Source organism: Urocampus carinirostris, chromosome 6 (assembly GCF_059441175.1).
Source record: "Urocampus carinirostris isolate Australia breed hairy pipefish chromosome 6, RoL_Ucar_1.0, whole genome shotgun sequence".
Classification (NCBI taxonomy): Eukaryota; Metazoa; Chordata; class Actinopteri; order Syngnathiformes; family Syngnathidae; genus Urocampus; species Urocampus carinirostris.
The window spans coordinates 10,164,836-10,190,000 of NC_142354.1; the positions used below are offsets into that span (position 1 = coordinate 10,164,836).

Genomic DNA, 25,165 nt, shown 5'->3' on the forward strand with positions numbered 1-25,165 from the left:
TGAGGGTATGTTTACGCTAATTTAATTTATGCACAAGCCAAGAAGTTGCAGTCTTCCTCGGCGCATATATTCCACCGGTCTAAATCTTGCCTTTTTGTACTCGAGCGCCGCTGGCGGCCGTTAGAAAATTACATAAATTGGCCGCATCACTGAATAAGCCGCAGGGTTGAACGTTTGGGAAAAAAGTAGCGGCTTATAGTCCGAAATTTACGGTGTGTGTATATATATATATATATATATATATATATATATATATATATATATATATATATATATATATGTGTGTATAATTTTTTTTTTTTTTTTTTTTTTTTTTTTTTTTTTTTTTTTTTTTTACTCCTAATGGATCTACCTTCTCCTATGACAATTTCATCTCTTTGGTTCTTATGAGTTCTTGTTTTATTTCCTGCAGAGATCCGCGCCCAGTTGGCGGAGCAGCTGAAGTGCCTGGACCAGCAGTGCGAGCTTCGTGTGCAGTTGCTCCAGGACCTGCAAGATTTCTTCCGGAAAAAGGCAGAAATCGAGATGGACTACAGCCGCAACATGGAAAAGCTGGCCGAGCGCTTCCTGGCCAAGACGCGAAGCACTAAAGACCATCTGCTCAAGTAAGAAGCGGCGCTCGCAACAGGGAGGATAAAGAATCCCTCATCAGTCCACCTTTCAGATAACACACGCCATTTTCCTTGTTCTTCATATCATAGCTCACCGTTTTACATTAGCGTTGCGCAAAAGCAATCTTTTTTCATTAAAACTAATTTGAGGCACAATGAACATAAAAATATCAATACTTATTGGAACTGGTTAAATTTTTGGGGAACATTCAAAAAGTCATGGTAGGGTTTCATGTCGCCCAAGTTGACAATATGAAGCCGTTATCTAATTGTCTTAGATGGGAATTGTTCTTCTTGGTTGCTCCAGACAGGTATCAAATTCAAGGTCACATTTTGCTGTAGTTTTTTATTTCTATTCTTGTCGTTTTAGTGTTGATTATTTTTTTAATTAATTGAGTAAAAAGATCAATTGTGGGGGGAAAAATTCCTTTTAAACTCGTGGTTTTTTTGTTTTGTTTTTCTATATTATTGCCTGAACACTGAACAGCTAACTAAGTTCTGTATATTGTTTTTAATTTTAGCCTTTTTTTTTTTTTTACTAGAAAACAAGCAAAAATATAGTAAAAATATAGTACCGTATTTTCCGCACTATAAGGCGCACCTAAAAGCCTTTATTTTTTTCAAAAGCTGACCATGCGCCTTATAATACAGTGCGCTTTATTTATGGATCAATTTTAAAATTGCAAAGTTTTCCAACTAACTTGCAGCCGCCGACTCGATTTTCCCCCGAACGCCAAGTAGTACGCGGTGTATGCTGGGATTTATTTACCGGCGTTTCATTGGCTAACCAATGTGTCAATCATCATTTGAATCAATCACTATTGGCTAAAGTTATTCGGAGGTCAAGGGGTGGATCCTTTTTATCATTTACAGGCTGGCATTGGCTTAAACGGCAACACAAAGCCTGCAATTGGCCAAAACAACGGTGTATGCTGGGATTTATTTACCGGCGTTTCATTGGCTAAACAATGTGTCGATCATCATTTGAATTGATCACTATTGGCTAAAGTTATTCGGAGGTGAAGGGGCGGATCCTTTTTATCATTTACAGGCTGGCATTGGCTTGAACGGCAACACAAAGCCTGCAATTGGCCAAAACAACGGTGTATGCTGGGATTTATTTACCGGCGTTTCATTGGCTAACCAATGTGTCAATCATCATTTGAATCGATCACTATTGGCTAAAGTTATTCGGAGGTCAAGAGGCGGATCCTTTTTATCATTTACAGGCTGGCATTGGCTTGAACGGCAACACAAAGCCTGCAATTGGCCAAAACAACGGTGTATGCTGGGATTTATTTACCGGCGTTTCATTGGCTAAACAATGTGTCGATCATCATTTGAATTGATCACTATTGGCTAAAGTTATTCGGAGGTCAAGGGGCGGATCCTTTTTATCATTTACAGGCTGGCATTGGCTTGAACGGCAACACAAAGCCTGCAATTGGCCAAAAAAGATGAATGTTTATGGCACGTGGCTGACGGCATAGAGAAAGCATTTTTTTCTATTCTGTATTTGAAATTATTTTATTCTCCTGGATTTACTACCCTCACAGATATAAGAGGACATTGGCTGCACATTATTATGAACACAACGACTTCGGTGAGCTACTTCGGGTTTTATATTGTCCCTGTATCTTGTTTCAGACTGAACTCGATGTTTCTGTGATAAGCGGTGCAGATAATGGATGGAATGGAGTGTCTATTTTTAAATTAAACTCAATTCCAAGTGTTTATTGTCATATGCACAGTAAAGTTGCGAGCGAAAAAGAAAATAGAAACTCAGGAATGGTTGGCATTTCTTGAATCCCAAGACTTGAACCTTCCGAATGATGGAACGATGCATTTGAGTGACATCGTACGGACACCGCATCCGCACGTGTTCTCGACACGTATTTGCGTCTTTGCAAGCTTTGGGAATGTTAAGGGGGTCATAAGTTGGACTTAACTATCTGACTGTTTTGTCCACGTTCCCATTGTAGCGCCTTATAATCCGGTGCGTCTTATCTATGTCAAAAATTGGACCAAAAACTATTTTTTCGGGGTGCGCCCTATAACCCGGTGCGCCTTATAGTGCGGAAAATACGGTACTTGTAAAACAAAATAAAAAAACGTGATTGAAATATATAATATCACAATATATAATTTAAAAATATGATATGAATAGAAAATTAATGCAAGGAATAGCCCTCCAATTTTCTGGTACTTTTGTATAATGACAATAAAGACCTATTTAATCAACTGTAATTCTGTTTTTATTTAGACATTTATAGTTGATATTTTGTTACAGACGTATGCTCTCGGTCTCTAAGTAGATGAATAGATACATACTTTATTCATCCCCGTAGGGAAATTCACACTTTCAGCAGTATCCTTGTGTTAAAAAATTATAAAATAAAAGATATAGAATACAAAAATACCCAATATAACGTTTTGCCATAGAGTATTTAAATAGTGCTACAGAAAATACACACTGTAATAAAAATAGGGTAATATGCAAATGTGGGGGTGGGGTTTCATGTGGGCTTTTACTCCCCCGGGTGGAGCTAAAGAGCTTCATGACATGAGGAAGAAATGATCTCCTCAGTCTGTCCGTGGAACAAGACTGTGACAGCAGTCTGTCCCTGAAGCTGCTCTTCTGTTTGGAGATGATACTGTGTAGTGGATGTAATGTACGACGTTTGCGTGTCACTGTTTGTTTTCCCCATAAAAAAAACCTTGCACAGAAAATTCACTTTTCTTTTAAAATAAATAAAAAAACACATCGAAAATGCAAATTAGGTCTGAAAAATCTAAAAGCAATTGTTTTTTTTTTCCCCCTACTACCTGCACATGATTTCTTGAGTTGCGTTTTAGTTCTGTCTGACCACATAAATAAGTCCAGTGACTTCTGAGGAAGCAAAGACCCCCACCCTCATTTCTGATAATCCCCTTAAATCAATTTTTATTGGTCAAAGTCCTAAAAATGACGTCAGCGGCGCTCCAGCTAATGCTAAGCGCTTTGATCCTGAGCGTAAATGAGCCTTTAGCATTTCCCTCCAACGTGAATCGCTGACCCCGGCACATGCTCCGTTTCAAGTGCCTTGCGTGACCTTCAAAAGAGGCCAATGACATTTTCCTGTTTGCATCACAGGCCAGCGGAGGGAGCGCCCCGTTTTTTCGCCCCGGGCGCCGCCGTCACGTGTACTTCCAACTCTAGGCTCCAGCAAAAATAAGATCCATACTGAGTTTTTATGACCCCTTTAATGCGTTCAGGATCTCAATTGTCGTTCCGAATCGATTTTGCTTCACTAGAGATGCCTTCTGCTCTCATTTACTACAACAGGGTTCCTACGGTTTCTTGAAATCCTTTGTACGGGTGCTTGAAATCCTTTAATTTTGATGTTGCTTTTTCAAGTTCAGAAAAATGCTTGAATTTGGGGTGACAAGCTTGAACTTGCTTGAAATTGTTGCTATTTCCATGATTCTTGGCAGTCTAAAGATCTCATCTCATTAGCCGTACCGCTTATCCTCATTAGGGTCGCGGGGGGGGGGGGGGGCTGGAGCCCATCCCAGCCATCTCCGAGCAGTGGGCAGGGGACACCCTGAACTGGTTGCCAGCCAATCGCAGGGCACACAGGGACAGACAACTCATTCGCTCATTCACACCTGGGGACAATTTGGACCGGCCAATTCACCCGGAATGCATGTTTTTGGAACGTGGGAGGAAACCGGAGTGCCCGGAGGAAACCCACGCAAGCATGTGGAGAACATGCAAACTCCACACAGGAAGTCTGGAGCTGGATTTGAACCCATGACATGAACTTTGCCGCACAAGCGCTAACCACTGCGCCACCGTGCTGCCCCAGTCTATAGATAAATTGAGAAAAAAAAATTTAAATGTGTAAAAATGACGCTGACACGCATGCTCTAGTGCAGTGTTTTTCAACCACTGTGCCGCGACACTAGTGTGCGGAGAGAGATTATCCAATGTCACTTTTTAAAATTTAAAATTTTATAAAACATTTATGAATCATTTTCTGCAACTATTATGTCATTGTCAAGTGTCTGTGCTGTGAAAACTGCGGGTATTATAAATTATATTGTAATTAAACATACTGTTCAGTGTCATTTTCTAACATGTTTGGTTATAGGTGTGCCGCAAAATTCTTCCAATGTAAAAAAAAAACGTGCCCTGGCTCAAAAAAGGTTGAAAAACACTGCTCCAGTGGCTTATTGTTATGGCGTTGTCATGCGAAGCATCACCGCCTCTACTGGTCACATCCATGAGGACAGCTCTACTTAGAAAACCGGCACTTATGGCTCACCTCACTATGAAAAGCTGGCTCTTTTGGCTACCAAACGGCTCCTCAGATTTTCTTTTATGTTATATTATCAATAATAATGAATCAATACACCAAATTGTTTAGTAATTACTAATATGTTTTCTCAGGGGATCACTAAAAAACACATTAAACATAAATTAAAATATTTACAGATCTACAAAAGATTTTGTAAAATACAAAACAATTTTAGCTCTTTACACTCTGAAACTATTTATAGTTGATCAACAACACAAAATGCCTCAAAATGCAAAACTATGAAATGAAAAATAAAAATCATAACGCTTCACTGCTATAAACTAATGATAGAATGCAAAAAAGGTTGACTATTGACAATTCTATTTGAAATAATTTTAACCCAGATATTCTGAAAAACACGTAAAAAATATGAATTAAGATGAGTAAAACAAACAAAGCAGTTTCTAAGATTGAATGCTTTGAAGCAATCCATTTAATTTAAATGAGTCCAAATTTCGCCAATTATTCTGCTTTTTATACATACATTTCTTCTTTTAAATTTTTTTTTCTTCCATATTAAACTCAATAATTACCCAACACCTATAATGCCCTTTCCACGTTAGTAAACAAGTGTGACGTTTTAAAGCTGCGTGTGGATTCTTAAGGTAGAAGGACAATCAATAATGTATTTCCTCTATGATTGGTACTAGATAAATGGGAAAATTGTCTTAAAGTTTTTAAATTTGCCCTTGAAAAAACTGTACAAACCCTTTACAAGTATTTAGTTTTTTCCAAATACAGTAGACCAAGGATGAAAAAATAAATCCTTTTTGAGGTAAGGATTGTAAAGGGAGATTTAAATCTTCAAGACATTTTTAAATTCCTCCTCCTTATTCAAATATTAAATTTACGGACAAAAAAATAGTGCCCCAAACCACAGAATATTCTATAATGTAGAATAATTTCAAAAAAATCGAATTATCGGTCAATTAACTTGACCATAAACAAAAATACATACAAATATATGCTACACACCTGTAAATGTGTGAGTTACTGTTTTCCTACCATCTTATGCAAAAATTATATTATATTTGGATATATCCTACTGCATTTTTTTGGTCCCCCAAAAAATATATCAAAAAAAATTAACCCACTTTAGTCTTAAAATATATAACATTCCCAATATGAGAATGATATATATAATATTATTAAGAATCCGCTCCTTGTGCAGAGTTAAACAAGTCATTTTCAGGACCAGAACGGAGACAGGATCCACTTGCGTGCGTTTCTATTAGTTTTATTGGGGAGAAGGGAAAGGATTGTACACACGATCCTGAGATCGCTGGTCGCAGGGGGCAGGTTGCTTGGACGCGAAAGTGGTATTTCCGTGGCAAGCTATGGCAGTGTCAGGAGTGGAAAAAACAGGTCAGTATCCGGGATATGAGAGCAAAAAACGCGGTCAAGATCAGAAAATGGGTCGAAGCCGGGAAACAGACGGGGGCCAGAACAAGAGTAAGTCAGGGTCGAAAAGCTTGCCTAGTGTGAACTGATGTTCGCAGACGGACTGACAACCGGTGACCGAAAGACGGGGGTTTAAAAAGTGACAGGGAGCCAATCAGAGTCCGAGGCAGTTGGCGTCAAAGGAGCGGGCACAGGTGCCTCGCATCAGTAATCATGACAGTCATTATTAATATTTTTCTTTTTACTTCATTTATTTTAAATCGCTTTTTTTTTTCTCTGTACTTTTGTAGCACTTCCTATTCACTTCAAAATTCTCAACTTTAACAGTCAAAAATTACAAAGTTGAAACTTTCATGCCAATTTTGTTTGTAATGATGCAATGTTCAATAAAAAAGGATTAAAAAAAAAGTAAGATAACGTTTTTATAAAAAAAAAAAAATTGTATTAGCGCCCTCTGCGGACCAAAGTGGTCCTACAATTCTCAGTGTCACAACGGAATTGTGTGCTCGTATTTGCATTGATTCAACGTGCTTAATGGTTCATAAGTCACGCGATACAACAAATTGATATGATTGGTTGCCAACGCTGTCAACAATCGATTTTATCGATTAGTTGTTACAGCCCGAATGAATTAAATTCTTTTTTTTTAATTTATTCCAGGTGTAACATTTATAGTCGGAGTAGAAGAGGAAGTATTTCTTCTTCTTTCCGAGTCCTTTCTTCCTTGCGACAGCTGTGCATTTTGGGGGAGCGTTACCACTTCCTGCTGGGTTTTGTACCCTGGCTGAATGGGCTGTTTTGGTTGGCTGAGCTGCTGCTGCTGCTGCTGCTGCTCCTGCTATGTGTGTGTGTGTGTGGCTGTTTTCTGTATAAATGCGTCTGGGTGTCCTCTACCTCCTCGCCTGTTTTTCCAATAGCTCGTTTCATCTCCATGAAAAAAAAAATAAAGGCCAGCTGGACCATGAACTCCATTCTACCTTTAAGGCTGCACGTGCGTCTTATCTAGACCAGGGGTTTCAAACTCATTTTAACTCGGGGGGCCACACAATAGAACATTCTCTCGGGGGCCGGACAAGTAGATTAGAGAGAACAAAAAAGAGAGGAAGAAATAAAAAAGAGATAGAGGGAGAGAAAAGTAGAGAGAGAGTGAGTGAGTGAGTGTGACCGAGAGGGAGTGAGAGAGCGAGAGGGAGTGAGTGAGTGAGAGAGAGAGTTAGAGAGAGAGAAAATGAGAGAATGAGAGAAATGAAAAAAGAGAGCAAATTAAGGTAAAAAAGAAAGAGACAGAAAGAGTGAGAGAGAGAGAGAGAGAGAGAGAGAGAGAGAGAGAGAGAGAGAGAGAGAGAGAGAGAGAGAGAAAGAGAGAGAAAGAAAAGGAAGGGAGAGAGAAAGAAATACAAGTCTGTGAGAGACACCCGGCTTTGGCAACATCAACTTGACATATTTTGACCTGCAGCTCATTTTTCTCTTGCGCTTCTCTCGGCGTTGTCTCGTGGGCCGGCTTCAATCCCTTGGCGGGCCTGATTGACACCCCTGATCTAGACTGTGTTAGCATGGGCTCGCAATGTCCTCCAGGCAGAGAGCAGCCCATCATTTTCTGGGCAGTGTTGATGACTAAATAAGGTTTTCCTGTCTGCTGTCTAAGTTCCGCTTCGCCGTCTTTGCGTTCCTTTACAGGAAAGAGCAAAGTGTTCTGTCGCCGGTGAACTGCTGGAACCTGTTGCTCCTTCAGGTGAAGCGAGAGAGCCGCGACCATGCCACGCTTTCCGACCTCTACCTCAACAACATCATCCCTCGCTTCGCGCAGATCAGCGAGGACTCGGGCCGACTCTTCAAAAAGGCGAGTGTCTTCTGTGTACTTTTTACGTCGTTGGCATTTGAGAGATCAGTTTTCTATTATGAGTAGAGTTTATCCATTTTTATCACATGCAATCAGCTTTCTAAGCGGGAATATCAAAAAATGAGAGGTTGCTGTTTTTGCATTCCCGCAAACTAGAACTTTCTATGGCACGGTCTCTTTAGTGTCACGATACCCAGCTAAACCACCAAAGATGGAACGTGACCACAGCAGACGTGTAGTTGAAGCTTAAATTTCCTTCACTGGCCAATGAAAACTGCAAAAAGTACATTACAATGCATTGGGACCATGTGCCAGTACATAACGGTCTGATTTGCTTTTATCATATCGGCCCTCTGGCAGCAGCTTGTTGACTGTTCTGAGAAAGGGGACCAAAACTGACCAATGGTGAAGCAGCATTCAGCCACTTGGGCCCTCCCCTATGGAACAGTCTGCCCGAGGACATAAGGTCCAAGTGGACGCTTGATATTTTTTAGAAGTCTCTCAAGACCTACTTTTGTAATATGGCTTTGAACTGATCATTTTGATTCAGTTTTGATTTGTTTAGCATCTGATCTATTACAGTTTTGTAGTTGTTTTTATTCATATGTTAAACATTTCCTCATTTTTTGGGGCCACACACTGGTAGGGTGTGGTTCAATGGCTGAAATCCTGTGGCCATTTGCTTCGATGCCTATCAGTGTTGATAAACCCTCCCTGTGGTCCTTTCCTCACATGGTTAGTCTGTGCCTTGTCATGATCACGTTTCTTTTGCTATTTGCGTTTGCTTCTGTTATATTCTAAACATTATGTTTGTCTGTATTATGTGTTCTGAGTTGTTGTGGGGGGGGATAAAGGAGGGGATTTTTTTGGTCATCTTGTAAGCTGAATGTTTTTATACAGAACTTTCAATGGAAATGTATTACCTGTAAAGTGCTTTACACCAAAAAATTGATTTGATTTAACCCTTACATCTGTCTAAACCAGGGGTCGGCAACCTATGACACGCGTGCCACTGCTGGAGGGGTTAACCAGTGGCACGCAAGCACACGGCAAAATAATCATGATCTTTTTTTTTAATGCGCATTTTTAACTCAAATTTCGTCATTTTCAGTTGCGCGTCGTGTTGTTTAAAGGCTTTACGGTAGCGCCCCTCCTCCTCTGCTCCGTCTGTAAGTGGTTCCGAGGAGAGAAGATCCGTGTTTTACCCCTGCCACAGAAACACCGGCGCGCGATAAACGAATGAATCATGAACACTCCAGCAAAAAAAAATCGTCTTTTTCAGCCAGCGTGGACTGATGACTGGGGCTTTGTGCAAAGAAAAAAATGACCGTGCTGTTTGTGCATTTTGTTTCGAGAGCGTTGTACCTAATTCATCAAGTGTTAAACGTCATTACGAGACGAAACATGAATTCAAGCATGCGCTGTGTCCAGGTACGGCAAACAAACACAGACCCTGAAAACCTTTGTCACTGCTAAAAACTCAACCACTGAAGCAAGCTGTCACATTGCTCACTGCATATAGAAGCACGGAATACCATTTAATGATGGTGAATATTTTAAAGAAGTGTGTGTGTGTGTGCGTGTTTCAGGTTTTGATATTTTCTCCAATAAGATTTCATTGATGAATGGTATGGTAGCTGTCCATGTCCCTTGTTTTTTTGATTGTAGTTCATTGTTGATGAAGAATGGTTGATTCTGGTTAATTCTTGTGGTAAAAAAAGTCATGAATGTCTACAGGCCTTTCCACATGTTGCCCACATTCATCTTTTTAGTTTATTAATGAACAAGAATACTGGAAGATAAATTGGTCAATTATACGATTTCAATGTCTATCCATATTGTATATTTGGACTGGTGTAAAATGACACCTGTTGGATATAAAAAAAAGTTATGTGCGAGTCATTAATCTTGGTGTGTCACACTGATTTAAAAGGACATCAGAAAGTGGCACTCCACATCAAAAAGGTTGCTGACCCCTGGTCTAAACTATTACAATATGTTGTTGTTTTATAAATCATATATACAGTTTGAGAAACTTGTTAATCCTTCAACATGGATGGAGATGAATTGGACTTGCCATTGTGTAAGATTACTACTTTGTGATCTTCAAAACAGAATGTGACACAGAAAACCCAGAAGTAGCATTACCCAGAAGTGCTGTTATTTCACTATAGTTTTCAACTTAAAGCTCAAATAAACACAAAATATCTAGGTAGAACACTTGTTTTACTGGACTTGCATCCGTTGCAAGCCTGATGTTATGTTTTAAAGACTTTAAAAATGTAAACATTTTTGCTGTAAGGGTAACTGGACAGAAGCTGAAGGAGTAAATATTGAATCGGAAGCGATGGCTCACTTGAAATCTGTCTTGTGTCTTCAGAGCAAAGAGGTCGGCGTGCAGCTGCAAGAAGACTTGATGAAGGTTCTCAACGAGCTTTATTCGGTAACCAAAATCACTTTCTCCACCTTCTCGTGAGCTGCCAATCTGTTTTGCATGTGTGGTGGAACCCCTCCCTAGAAATTCTTGTTGCAAAAAGAGAGTAAAAAATGTGGTTATTTTCGCCTATAAATTAATAAAATCATCAATTTGAGCAAAATAATCTACATCTCAACGTTTTTGCCACACTCTTTACTGGTAACTCGTTTATGATTCAATTTTGTAATTTTACTTGAATTTTATTTATTTTTGTTTTGTTTTTTTTCAGTTCTAGCATTTTTAGTAATAGTTTTTCCGTTTGTTAAAAAATGATGGTGATGAAACAAGCAAGGCATATTTTTGGCAAGTGTTCGTTCCAGAACCCTGTTCGAAAACCGATTTGTTCGATCACCGAAATCATTTTTCCCATTAAAAATAATGTAAATCGTTTTAATCCGTTCCAACACCCTGAATGTTTACCTTGAATGTTTAACGTAAACATAAAGATAACCCAGGCTAATCGTACGTTCGCATTATCGTAATCTTCCGTACGAAAGATTCCCCTAACATGAACGTGTAAAAATAAAAAAATCAGGTCGTTTAGAAGTCATTTAGCACCGGGGTCTCCACAACAAGTGGTGAGCGGTTCATTGGAAAGGGGGCTCTGTTCCAACACCCTCAATGTTTGGCTCCGTTCCAACAACCTGAATGTTTAACGTAAACTTAAAGCTAACCCGGGCTAATCGTACGTTCGCGTTATCGTAATCTTATGAATAGGATTTCTTACCTTTGTGGTGGTCAGCAGAAGGCGCTCGCACACCTCCTTCATATTTGGTTATTATTTCTTTCTTAAATGCAATAGTTGTAGGCACTACTTTTCTTTTTTCACCTGTAGCAACTTTGCTGCTTGCACTGACTTTCTTGGGAGGCATAATAAGGGGCTAAAACACCCGTACGCCGCTCAGCATCGCACCCTAGCGTAGGCACTCACGCATTACCGGCGTTCAAACTCCGATTTTTTGACCGAACAGCGAAGCAAGAATTTCTCAAAATTTTTGGTCTGACACCGATTTGTTCGAACTGAGAGGCGTTCGAAAACCGAGGTTACACTGTGTATATATATATATATATATATATAATATATATATATAAATAACCTAAATAAATCTTATTTTATTTATAGACAGTGATTTTATTTCTTATATATTAATTTGAATTTTTTTAATATCCTCAGGTTTTTTTCTTTTTTTATTATTTTATCAAAATAAAGTCAAATGAATCCAGACAATGTATAGACAGTGTATGTTTAATATATATTATTTTTAATAAAAAAAAAAATCTTGTATATCTTCTTGTTTTTAGCGACAGACTGCTGTCACAGTCTTGTTCCACGGACAGACTGATGAGATCATTTCTTCCTCATGCCATGAGGCCCTTTAACTCCACCCGAGGAGTAAAAGCCCACATTAAACCCCACCCCCACATTTGCATATTACCCTATCTTATCTATCTTGTTTTTTATTAATTAAAGGAAGAAAAAAAATTCTACTCATGCATGGTAAATGGTAATTGGTCTGCATTTTATATAGCGCTTTTCAAGTCAATGAAGACCTTCCAAAGCGCTTTACAATGTGCTTCACTCTTACCCATTCACACACACACTCACACCCCAATAGGGAGTCATGCTTATTGGGGGCATTAGGGATTCAGTGTCTTGCCCAAGGACACTTCGACATATAACATGCACGCATTTTGTGTTTGTTTTACTTGTTGTTTTGTTTTGTTTTTTAACTAAAGCAACAACAAAACTAGACATTGTATTCTTAGACACTGTATTTTTAATATATCTTTTATTTTTTGGTTCGTTTTTACTTTTTTTCTTTTTTTAAGTGAAATCATAATATCCTCGATTTCAACATGTTGTTCCGACCCCCAAAAGCGCCGTCGTTGTGGTTTCGCTCAGTCAAGAGCAAAAACAACATCGGTTACTCATGTCCGTGTTCTCCGAAGCGACCGTTTAACTGCAAGTCAAGCCGCTAATTACAGTTTGTAAAACGTTATAAATAAACGTGGTTAAGTGACGCGCGCACACCGACTCGTAAACAAAGCGTCGACTCACTTTGGGGAGTTTTATATCCAGAAAGTTCAAACGAGGGCTGTCCCAGCTAGAGCGCCTCATCGTTCTCCCAAAGCCAAAGAGTGACAGAAATGTGGCGTTCCCAGGCAGTCTCGGGCGCATTACTGGAAAAATTAGTTACATTTACTAGTTACTTTATTTGAAAAGTAATTGCGCGACACTCAATATCTAGTCTCAAGAAAGAAATGAGTCTCAAAGGGCTGCACAGACCACAGATTATTGCAAAGCACAGACTATTATGACACCGTCCCCTGATCTAAAACCTACATGAGGGCAAGGAAAAACTAAAAAAAGTCAAGTCATGTTTATTTGTGACGCCCTTTATCACCAAGTCTCAAAGGGCTGCACAGATCAAAGACTATTGCAAACCACAGACTATTATGACACCATCTCCTGATCTAAAACCTACATGAGGGCAAATAATACATATTATCAACATTAAATATAGGTTATTCATATGCTATAGAAAAGAAGTGTGTTTTAAGCTTAGATTTAAACATTTCCACTGAAGTTGCAGATCAAATCTCAGGGGGAAGAGCATTCCACAGCACCGGGGCCCGAATAGAGAAAGCGCTCCAATCTTCAGATTTCTTCTTGGCTCTTGGGATCACTAGTAGACTAGCATTTTCAGAGCGAAGGCTCCGGAACGGAAGATGGGGGGGAACTTAAATCTGAAAGTTACGAGGGAGCAAGTCCATGCATGATTTTCTATACTACCAACAGAACCTTAAAATCACATCTTAAGCTAACGGGGAGCCAATGCAGGTTAGTTAAAATCGGGGTCATGTGATCAAACTTTCTTGTCTTAGTTAAAAGCCTCGCTGCAGCCTTTTGTACCAGCTGAAGGCTCTTGATTTTAGACTTAGTGAGACCGGAGAGTAGTGCATTACAGTAATCGAGGTGGGAGGTAACGAATGCGTGAATTATAATCTCCGCATCCGACTGAGATGGCATAGGGCGAATTTTAGCAATCGCGTTTCGGGAACACATTCCTTTGTGTAACGCGTTACTCCCAACACTGTCCCCAGGTGATGAAGACCTACCACATCTACAACACGGACAGCATGAACGCCGAGTCCAAGCTAAAGGAAGCCGAGAAGCAAGAAGAGAAGCAGATGGGCCGCTCCGGTCGCCAGGATGACCGGCAGACGCCGCGATCGCCCGACACTTTGGCCAGCATCAAGGCCGAAGACAAGCCCATCCGCCGGTCCAGTGTCAAAAAAATCGAAAAAATGAAGGAGAAGGTGAGCCTCAAGTCCGATCTCTGATGTGTATATGGAGGGCCAATCCTGCCATATGTAAAAATAAATGTAGAAATCTCTACAAATATGTACCATGCTAATAAACGATCGCATGAATAAATCGCATAACACCTAAATATATTACAGAAACGCAATTCCTTCTTATTTTTATTATGCACATTCTTATTTATTATGTCATTTATTTCTGTATTCGTTTACACATTTAATTTTTTGCCGGATTTTGTCATGTGAACCCTCTGTGTCCGTTGATCGTGTACTCTTTTCAAAGTTTTGTCCTGACACAATGCGCCACACGATCGACGACATAGTATATAACATGCATTCATTCATTAATTTATTCATTATCTGCACCGCTTATCCTCAATAGGGTCGCGGGGGTGCTAGAGTCCATCCCAGGTATCTTCGGGCAGTGGGCAGGGGGACACCCTGAACTGCTTGCCAGCCAGTCACACAGAGACAGACAATTCACTCGCTCATTTACACCTAGGGACAATTCAGACCGGCCAATTACCTGACATGCATGTTTTTGGAATGTGGGAGGAAACCGGAGTGCCCGGAGGAAACCCACGCAAGCACGGGGAGAACATGCAAACTCCACACAGGAGGTTCGATCTCATGACCTCAGAACTGTGCCGCACACGCGCTAACCTCTGTGCTGCCGTGCTGCCAGTATATAACATAGTGCACGACAAAATAAACAAATACATCACTACAAAAAAATGACAAAATTAGCGACAATATACACAACTAAATAGACAGGTAAAAAAGTGGAAAATTGCACGACAAAATGCACAACTAAATTCTCAACAAAACAACATACACAACAAAATAAATACAGAAATAAATAAATGAAAACATAGAGGAAAAACTGTGAGAATAGATTAATGACAAAATACTGTACTAAATACTTGACAAGAGACTCGACAAGATTCTGGACTAAATACTACACTTCTAAATAAATGTTAGGTTAACCCCAACACTTGTAATAAAAACCTGCACTCAAAGAAGACACAGAGACGTGAATATGACTTACTTGCAAGGAGAATGACCATAGACTGCCTGTTACAGTCTACTAGACACTCTGAAAAAGTCTATTTCCTCCTTGCCTTTTTATTGTATTAGGAACGCACTAGTTTACATAATCTTTCTTCTGCTAAAGGGAGGGGGAGTGACAAAAAAACAGTTTGAGATCTGTTTTCACAACAACATCTTATCGTATAGACACCTGTTTAAACTTACAACAACATGTTATCGTATCAACAATATTACTACTATTGAACTAGGCGAGAATGGCACACTAAGCAAGAATATACACAGTATGCAACAATAGAATAACTTATTTACAGTTTAAATCCATCAATAAACCACAATGCAGGACTAAATACATGGCTAAATACTCAACTAAATACTCAACTACACGACTAAATACACGACAAAATGCAAGACTCAATACATTACAAGATGCACGACTAAATACTCATTTTGTGTACTTTTTTACCCTGGTCATCCTGGAAGGGGGATTACCACTTGAGAGGCCCATTCTTATTTTCCTCGTGCTGAGGTTTTGAGTCTTTCCTTGCCCGAATGTTGGTTTCAGATCAGGGGATGGCGTCATTGTGGCCTGTGCAGTCCTTTGACACATTTTGTGATTAAGGGCGTCACAAATAAATGGTACTTGACTTGACTAAATACTTAACTAAGCTAAATAAACGACAAAGTGCAAGACTAAATTCATGACAAAATACTCGTCTAAATAATCGACTAAATATTCAACTAAATACTCATCTAAATATTCGACTAAATACTCATCTACGCCAGCAAATATACGACAAAATGCAGGACTACATTTATGACAAAATACTCAACTAATACTTGACCAAATACTTGACTAAATCCCCAACTAAATACTTTGCTACAACACTAAATATATGACAAAACGCAGTACTAAATTTACGACTAAATACTCGACCAAATACCCGACTAAATGCTAAACTTCACCAATAAGTATACGACAAAATATAGGACTTAATACACGACAAAATAAATGACTGCAATCACGAAAAAATTCTAGAAAAAAATCGCGACAGAATACTTCACAAAATACACGACGAAATATACGACAAAGTACAAGACTAAACAACAAAATAAACTAGGAAATAAATATCAAAATACATCAATAAATTGCATTCATGTCATATATTTCATTATCACGTGATTTATGTTTATATTGGTAGGTATTTATTAACTATACATTCATTTTTACATAGGGCAGGATTGGTGTAAAATACACGTGAAGTCCTCAATGGCAGAGAACTAATTGTGATGAGAACCGCTCCCTGTGTCGTTTTTAGAGACAAGCCAAGTACACGGAGAACAAGCTGAAGGCCATCAAAGCCAGGAACGAGTATCTTCTCGCCTTGGAGGCCACCAACGGATGCGTCTTCAAGTATTACATCCACGACCTCTCCGACATCATCGACGTGAGTTTTCTAATGAAATTTAAAGTTTGTTCTGGCATTGATCAGAATATTCTGTTTCATTCTGTGTAAGATATTTAGGAGAATGATTCATGCCTTGTCAGTTAATGACGAGTCTTTCAATTCTGCATTTCTATCTCTGGGTTATTCCAAAACACTTAGAAATTCTCTTTCTTTCCAACAAAAACTAAAGGAAAACAGAAAAACAAAAACTAAAGGAAAACTGAGGGAAAGAGACAAGTTAAAAAGTAAGGGAGTAAAATAAACATAGAGAAGAGAAAGAACAAGTGATACAGAAAATGAGTGAAAGGAATGAAGTTAAAAAGAGAAATTTAGAGCAGGAGAACGAGAAAAAGTTGGATAAGGGGAAAAATAAAAAGAGAAAGAACAAGAGATGAAAGGAGTAAAGAAGTTTAGTAAAGAGAGAAAATGAGAAACACAAGAGAAAGCAAGAGAAATGGAACATTTTAAAACTGAGGGAAAGAGAAATAAGAGATAAAGAAAAAGGAATACAAGCCCCAAAATTCAAAAGGGAAAAATGGAGAGACGGGGGGAAGAGAAAGCAAAAAGGGTAGTAGCATATATCTAAAGATATTGAACTCTGCTACTGAATTATTTACGTCATTCTAAATTTCAAGCAAGATGGAAAGAACTGGAATAATCATTATCTTGCAAGAGGATCGCAAAACGGCTTTCACTCAGCCAAGAATTTAAGCTCATTTATAAAACCAAAGCATATTTGGGTGGAAACATAAGTTGGCCTGGAGAGGGATGGGCGCCACCAGGTTGTACTTGCCCAAGACACACCACAGGAAATAGTGCCCCTATGACCCAGGTGGTTAAGGGATCTAACCAACCAGTATGAGTTCAGTCATGTAGTACTATTTTTGGGGCTATTACCTTCCAAGATGCTTTAAACTAGGGGTCTCCAATGTGTTGCCTAGTTAGCCTCCCCAAGACCTCCCAAATATCTCGCGAACTGGTTCTGAAAATATATTGTGAGTCGATGTGATTTTCTAGAAAGTTTGATTATTTTATGTTATTTTGTTTTTATTTATGTATTTTGAATAAGCTTAAATTCTTGGCTGACCGACGGCAAGACAAACACAAAAATAGTATGTATGGGTAAAGTATGTTGGATTGTTTAATGAGCTTCCATATAAAGGATTATTTAGCGATTTGCGGCAAAACAGGGTCTGTTGGTGTGACAACCTAGATGTAAACTGTAGTTAAAAATGTGCCCTATGTATGTATGTGTATATATATATATATATATATATATATATATTTATATATATATATATACCCTGGTCATCCTGGAAGGGGATATATATAAATTTTCCGCACTATAGGGCGCACCGGGTTATAGGGCGCACCCCCAAAAAATAGTTTTTGGTCCTATATCTTCCATAGATAAGGCGCACCGGATTATAAGGCGCTACAATGGGAACGTCGACAAAACAGTCAGATGATTCAGTCAAACTGATTACCCCCTTAACATTCCCAAAGCTTGCAAAGAAGCAAATACGTGTCGTAGACACGTGCGGATGCGGTGTCCGTACGATGTCACTTAAAGCGTCATTTCGAATATCATTCGGAAGGTTAAAGTCTTGGGATTCATAAATGCCAACCATTCCATAGTTTCTATTTTATTTTTCGCTCGCAACTTTACTGTGAGTATGACAATAAACACTTGGAATTGAGTTGAATTCACTCAACTCATCACAGCAACATCAAGATCGTTCTAAAACAAGATACCGGGAGAATATAAAGCCGCATAGCTCACCTAAGTTCTCACGTTCAATAATGATACGCAATCATGGTCTTCTTACAACCGTGAGTGAAGTAAATCCAGGAGAGTAGAATATTTACAAATACAGACTAATGAAACATGTTTCTTTATGGCGTACTTTAGCAAGCTTGCTACGCCATTGCTAAACTCGGCCGATTGCAGGGTTTGTTTTGGCCCTCTAGCCAATCCGAGCCTCCGAATAACTTCAGCCAATAGCGATCGATTTAATGGATGATTGACACAAAATTAAGACTTTTAGGTGCGCCTTATATTGCAGAAAATACGGTATATATATATATATATATATATGTATATATATATATGGGGGCAGCGCAGTGGTTAGCGCGTATGCGGCACAGTTTTAAGGTCTTGGGAACCTCCTGTGTGGGTTTAAGTCCAGCTACTGGCCTTCCTGTGCGGAGTTTGTATGTTCTCCCCGTGCTTGCGTGGGTTTCCTCCGGGCACTCCGGTTTCCTCCCACATTCCAAAGACGTGCATTTCAGGTGGATTGGCCGGTCCAAATTGTCCCTAGGTGTGACTGAGCAAGTGAGTTGTCTGTCCTCGTGTGCCCTGCGATTGGCTGGCAACCAGTTCAGGGTGTCCCCTGCCCACTGCCCGATGATTGCTGGATTGGGCTCCAGCACCTCAGTGACGCTATTGAGGATAAGCGGTGCAGCTAATGAGATGAGATAGATATATAGATATAGATGGATATAGATAGATAGATAGATAGATATAGATGGATATAGATATATACAGATATATATATATATATATATAGAGAGAGAGAGAGAGAGAGAGAGAGAGAGAGAGATAGAGAGATCGATAGAGAGATCGATCGATCGATCGATCGATCAGGGTTGGGTAGGGTTACTTTAACTTGATTACTTTCAATTACTTTTGGATTACTCCAATACCAAATATGCTAATAAAAGACAAAAGAAACTAAATATGAATAAAATTATGACTCACAACACGTGGTAAGCTTTCTCTCCTGGCTTTGATCTCTTTGATCTCCGGCAAAACTAACATAAAATGCGACAGGAACAAATAAAATAAATAAATAAAACAGCTTGCCAACATCATTTTTGCCGTCCCATGTACAGTGGAACCTCGGTTTTCGAACGCCTCTCAGTTCGAACAAATCAGAGTCCGACCAAAAATTTCGAGAAATTCTTGCTTCGCTGTTCAGTCAAAAAATCGGTAATGTGTACGCTAGGGTGCGATGCTGAGCGGCGTGACCAACTGTTATCGCGTGCGGACGTGCTTCGTTTTGCTTTCGGAGCCCCCTTTCCAATGAACCGCTCACCACTTGTTGTGGAGACCCGGGTGCTAAATGACTTGTAAACGACCTGATTTTTTATTTTTACACGTTCATGTTAGCGTGATCTTTTGTACGGAAGATTACGATAACTCGAACGTACGATTAGCCTGGGTTAGCTTTATGTTTACGTTAAACATTCAAGGTAAACATTCAGGGTGTTGGAACGGATTAAAACGATTAACATTATTTTTAATGGGAAAAATGATTTCGGTGATCGAACAAATCGGTTTTCGAACAGGGTTCTGGAGCAGATTATGGTCGAGAACCGAGTTTCCACTGTATTCCGTTACTCCCCAAGCCTGCACAAAATTTAGTAAATTTATTTATATTTAGTTTCTTTTGTCTTTTATTATATATTTGGTATTGGAGTAATCTAAAAGTAATTGAAAGTAATCAAGTTAAAGTAATTAATCCAGTGTTTTTACACCGCTGTGCCAAAGCACACTGGCAAGTTATTGTCAGGTGTCCTGCGGGGAAACTATCCAACTTGTGTGCCTGTGTGGTCTAGCAGAAACTGTCTTTTATTTAGATTTACTTTTGACGAAGATGCCACGGCATCAATCGGTGGTGTGCCTTGGGATGTTTTTCCAAAAAAGAAATGTGTCTTGGCTCAAAAAAGATCGTAAAACACTTGATTAATCTAAAAAATAATTGAAATCCAGTGTTTTTCAACCACCGTGCCACAGCAGGTGTGCCAAGGGAAAGTACCCAATGTGTGTGCCTGTGCGGTCTAGCGAAAGCTAACTTTCATTCAGATTTACTTTTACCGGAGATGCAACGGCACCTGCAGGTGGTGTTGCGCGGCATTCTTTATTCAATGAAGGAAATAATCAACCGTTTCTTTAATTGATAAAGTAATCCTACTACTGTAAAACCTCGTGTATAACGCACATCCAAACTTATAAAGAAATTCAATTTCCTGTTGAAACGTGTCTTCAAATTTGTGAACAGTGCTGCGACTTGGGCTACCACGCCAGCCTCCACCGGGCACTCCGGACGTACCTTTCGGCTGAGCAGAACGTGGAAGTGTCCAAGCACACGGGTTTGGAGACACTAGAGGGCGCCTCTGAGAGTCTGGAACCAAACGGTGACAAACAGAAACTGATGGAGACTTACAATAACGTCTTTTGCCCGCCGGCGCGCTTCGACTTCCAGTCCCACATGGGCGATGCGGTACGTAATTATAAAATACATCAAAAATTTGTTTAAAAGTGATAATTAAATACATCTGAAAGTGTCATCCCAAACCAAATCCCAGAAAACTAACGAAAAAAGACCAAATCAAACTAACGGATGAGTACAACATCTGGGAAATATTTTAAGTACAAGTAAATGTGGAAATATATACCAAAAACATCAATACATTTAAATATCTGAACTCTATTAAGATAATCAGTACATAAATACACATGGATGAAATTGAATATAGCACTGCATGTTCAAATAACACAAAACTAGATAAAAATTGAATTAAATATCAGAATTTTACTTTGAAATAATGATGAGTAAATTGATATCTATTATTTTAAAGTATTTTGTACAAAATAAAAAAAATATATATATATATATATATTTGTAGATGATAGATTTAAATACCAATTTTTTTTTACAAATAAATACACAAAACAAAGAAAGTAAATGTAGAAACGCACGTTAGAAAAATAAAATATCAGTTTTATCCCAAAAAAAAAACATAATTATGTATAAATAAAAAACAATTGGAAACAAAAATGGATACACAAATTTAGAAATATATTTGTCATAAAAACAGTTCACCTAAAAGTAAATGTGTAATTAAAAATACATTTGACTTATTTCACTTTCCTCATAAATACGCAAATCAGAATTATTGTAAAGATAAAGGTGGGGAAAAATATGTAAAAAACAATTACAATACGTTTGATATTTTTAAGTTTTATTAACAAAAATTAGTAAAAACGTAAATATGTGAAAATTCTGAATATCAATTGTATATGCTTGTATCTATTTCCAATTAAATTTTTACATGTATAGAATTTTTTAAACTTTTTTGTTTTAGTGACTTGAAAAGCGCTATATTAATGCAGATTATACTGAATATACTGTATATATAAAACGTATATATTATTATGAGCTTTTACATTTATTTACTGGTGTATACATTTTCTTTAATTGTATACTCTCATTTTAATACATATTTTTAATTTTGTATTTATTTCTTCGCTTTATATCATTCATATTTTAATTTACGGTTTAAACGAGATTACATGAGCACGATAAAATAATCTGATTGGTTTGGACAGAAAACACATGTTTAAATGGAGTGAATAATGTTGGTCGCTAGATGGTGTGTGAGCATAATAAATGAGCAATATGGATAGTGAAACTTTGTTACATAAATGATACAATGTGTCTCTGTAAGAAGAAAGGAATGTAGGGAGGCAAGCTCTTGAGCGGGCTTCCCGGCACTGAAGTGAAGGCACCAAGAGGGCAACAATTGTTGCAAGCATACAAACAGCAACTCGATATAATCTTTGGCCTCGTTGAGGTACTTTTGAGGATAATATCCAAACTATAATTTCCCTTACAGCAATAACAAACAATACACAGATATTGTCAACATGAGATATAGGTTATTCATAAGCTATAAAATAGGGACCCCTCATCTCATTCTAATCAATGACAATAAAGACAATTGAATTTTGTCCTAGATTGGCGCGATGTGTGCACAGCAGCCGTTGGAAAGCGAGCTCCTCCAAAGGTGCCAGCAGCTTCAGTCCCGTCTCTCTACGCTGAAGATCGAGAACGAAGAGGTCGGGAGACTTTTCATTTGTTAGCGTCTCTTCTTCTTATTGAAATGTGACTCGTTTTTAATCGCCCCCAGGTGAAGAAAACCATGGAAGCCACGCTTTCCACCATCCAGGACATGGTCACAGTGGAGGACTACGATGTTTCGGATTGCTTCCACCACAGCAACAGTATGGAGTCAGTCAAGTCCACCTTCAGCGAATCGTATCTCAGCAAGCCCAGCCTGGCCAAGAGGAGGGCCAATCAACAGGAGACTGAGCAGTTCTACTTCACGGTCAGTGTCTGGTTGGGATGACTGCGCATCCCGGGATACGGCGAACTCCGCCTTATGACGTTTTCACTTTGTGGAATAGGAACTGTCTTGATGCCATTTTCCCCACTACACCACATCAACAGCAAATTATTTTGTGTTCACCGGTTCATGTCTCCCATTGGCCAATTAAAATGCTGGTCTGCTAAACGCAGATATGCTATTGGCTGAATTATCTCCCACAATGCTTTAATTTCCATCATGTAATTCAGAATCGTGTGTGCTTTGTAAAAGAGTCTGCGATACAATCCTGTATTTACCAGCTATGGGTCCCAAGACTTATGATGAATGCTAAAGAGGGAAGCAAAATCATGATAACCATGGATCTAAGCTTGCGATTATCAAGAAAGACCAAGAAGGCACAATAAACTTTTACACTTGATAGTACTGTGCCGTAACCCAGGGATGTCAAACTCAATTGCACAAGGGGCCAAAATTCAAAACACACTTAAGGTCGCGGGCCAACCAGGATAAACATTTACTGAACACACTTAAACTGAATGTTTTTGGAACATAAATATGAATAAAAACAGACAAGAATATTAAATTTAAACCTTAAATCAGTATTTATTATTTTGCTGTAAATAAAAATATCTTGTTAAATTATACAACTTAGAACTTAACTTAAACAATTTAACATTAAAATAACATTCAAATTCCTTTGCTCCTATGTCAATATATATATTTAAAAAAACTTAAATATCCCAACAGATTTTGCTCTCCTTACTATATCTCCTGTCAAAAGTAGAAGTATGAAAATGCTACACAAATTATTTTGTAAAAATGTCACAAAATTCTGAGAACAGGGAGCCTGATGTGCCTACCTTTGGCGCAGACGGAGTAGGGCGATAGATGGGAGGGAGTGCTTGCACTTTTTGCAAAGCTCCACCCATCCCTCCCACTCACCCAATCAAATAACTTTAAGTTCTCTTCCGGTGTTTTGGCGTATTTACAATTTGTTCCGTGGATTCATCAAAAAGTATCTGAACACTGAACACAGATTATATAGTGAGCTTTTATATAAAGGATTCTTTAGCGTTGTAAGGCCAAAATGATTTTTTTTGTGTGACACCTTGACTGTAAATTGTAGTCAAAGCGTGCCCTATATATTCTGAAAAGTACTACTTTGTAATTCAGCTTTGGTTTGGCTTTGCGTGCATCTGAACAGGATCAATGGCTCAAGTTTTGAACGAGATGGAGAAAATTTGCATGCAATAAAATTTGTCTCTGAGCCATATGTACTCATAGAAAGAGCCATATCTGGCTCGCGAGCCATAGGTTCTCGACCCCTGGTATATGGTATAGTATACGTCATATATGAAGGAATAGGTACAGTGACTGAAACGTCAGAATATGATGTCCAGGGATGAGACGGCGTTGTTCATATTGACTGGCCATTAATAACAATAATGTAAAATGGTCTTGCGGGCCGGATATGATTACACGGCGGGCCGGATGTGGCTCGCGGGCCGGGAGTTTGACACATGTGCCGTAACAAATCAACGATCAATAAGAAGCAGAAAAGCAATCCAGTATGTCTGCTATTGGTTGACGTCATATAATGTGCTGGTCTGCGATTGGTTTGTGTCACAGTGTTATAAAAATAACAATATGCTATTAGCTGAATTACCTCCCACAATGCTGGTCTTTTCATTCAATTCATAATCTTGTGCGCTTCAAGACTTGACAAGTTGGCAATACGATACTGTATATTCTATAGTCTATTCGCTATGGGTCAATGGCCTGCAGGGAGCCCAAAGGGTGAAGCAAAATCATGATAACCATGTAAAAAAGCCTGCGATTATCAAGAAAGACCAAGAAGGCACAACAAACTTTACTCTTCAAAATACTATGCCGTAACCAATCAACGATCAATTAGAACCAGAAAAGCAATCCAGTATGTCTGCTATTGGTTGACGTCATATAATGTGCTGGTCTGCTATTGGTTTGTGTCACAGCGTTATAAAAATACCAATATGCTATTAGCTGAATTACCTCCCACAATGCTGGTCTTTTTCTTCAGTTAATAATCTTTTGTGCTTCTTCAAGACTTTACAAGTTGGCAATACCATACTGTATTTTCTGTAGTCTATTCGGTACGGGTCAATGGCCTACAGGGAAGCCTAAGCGGAAAAGCAAAAACATGATAACCATGGAAACGAAGCTTGCGATCTAGAGATGCGAAGAAGGCACGCGAATCACTCTAGTTCCACTCCTGTAACCTATCGACAAGCGGCACTGTTATTAAGAATAAGGAAGCGATTACCGGCTAATTGCCGTAGGTTTCTAATCCCCACCTTACAACAATTTTGCTTTGTGATTTCCAACTCATAATCGATTCATGTCGTATTCTGGGGGTCTTCTGTTGGAGGGAGAGCTCCTGAGCTGAGTTTCTCATGTTTTCTTGTAGAAGCTGAAGGAGTTTTTGGAAGGCAGGAACTTGATCACCAAGCTGGAGGCCAAGCATG

The 25,165-nt window shown here is 38.8% G+C and overlaps 1 protein-coding gene across 1 annotated transcript in view; it reads left to right on the forward strand.

Annotated features, from left to right (window-relative positions):
- srgap2 (SLIT-ROBO Rho GTPase activating protein 2) overlaps positions 1-25,165 on the forward strand; it is a 109,730-nt gene that overhangs the window by 56,823 nt on the left and 27,742 nt on the right. Inside the window, exons 2-10 of the mRNA XM_088337798.1 lie at positions 413-605; positions 8,030-8,192; positions 10,573-10,635; positions 13,774-13,989; positions 16,359-16,487; positions 20,552-20,773; positions 22,291-22,392; positions 22,464-22,661; positions 25,108-25,165. The exon at positions 25,108-25,165 is cut by the window's right edge and continues 27 nt beyond it. Of these exons, the coding sequence (XP_088193924.1) occupies positions 413-605; positions 8,030-8,192; positions 10,573-10,635; positions 13,774-13,989; positions 16,359-16,487; positions 20,552-20,773; positions 22,291-22,392; positions 22,464-22,661; positions 25,108-25,165 (1,344 nt within the window). The remainder of the gene's footprint in view (positions 1-412; positions 606-8,029; positions 8,193-10,572; positions 10,636-13,773; positions 13,990-16,358; positions 16,488-20,551; positions 20,774-22,290; positions 22,393-22,463; positions 22,662-25,107) is intronic.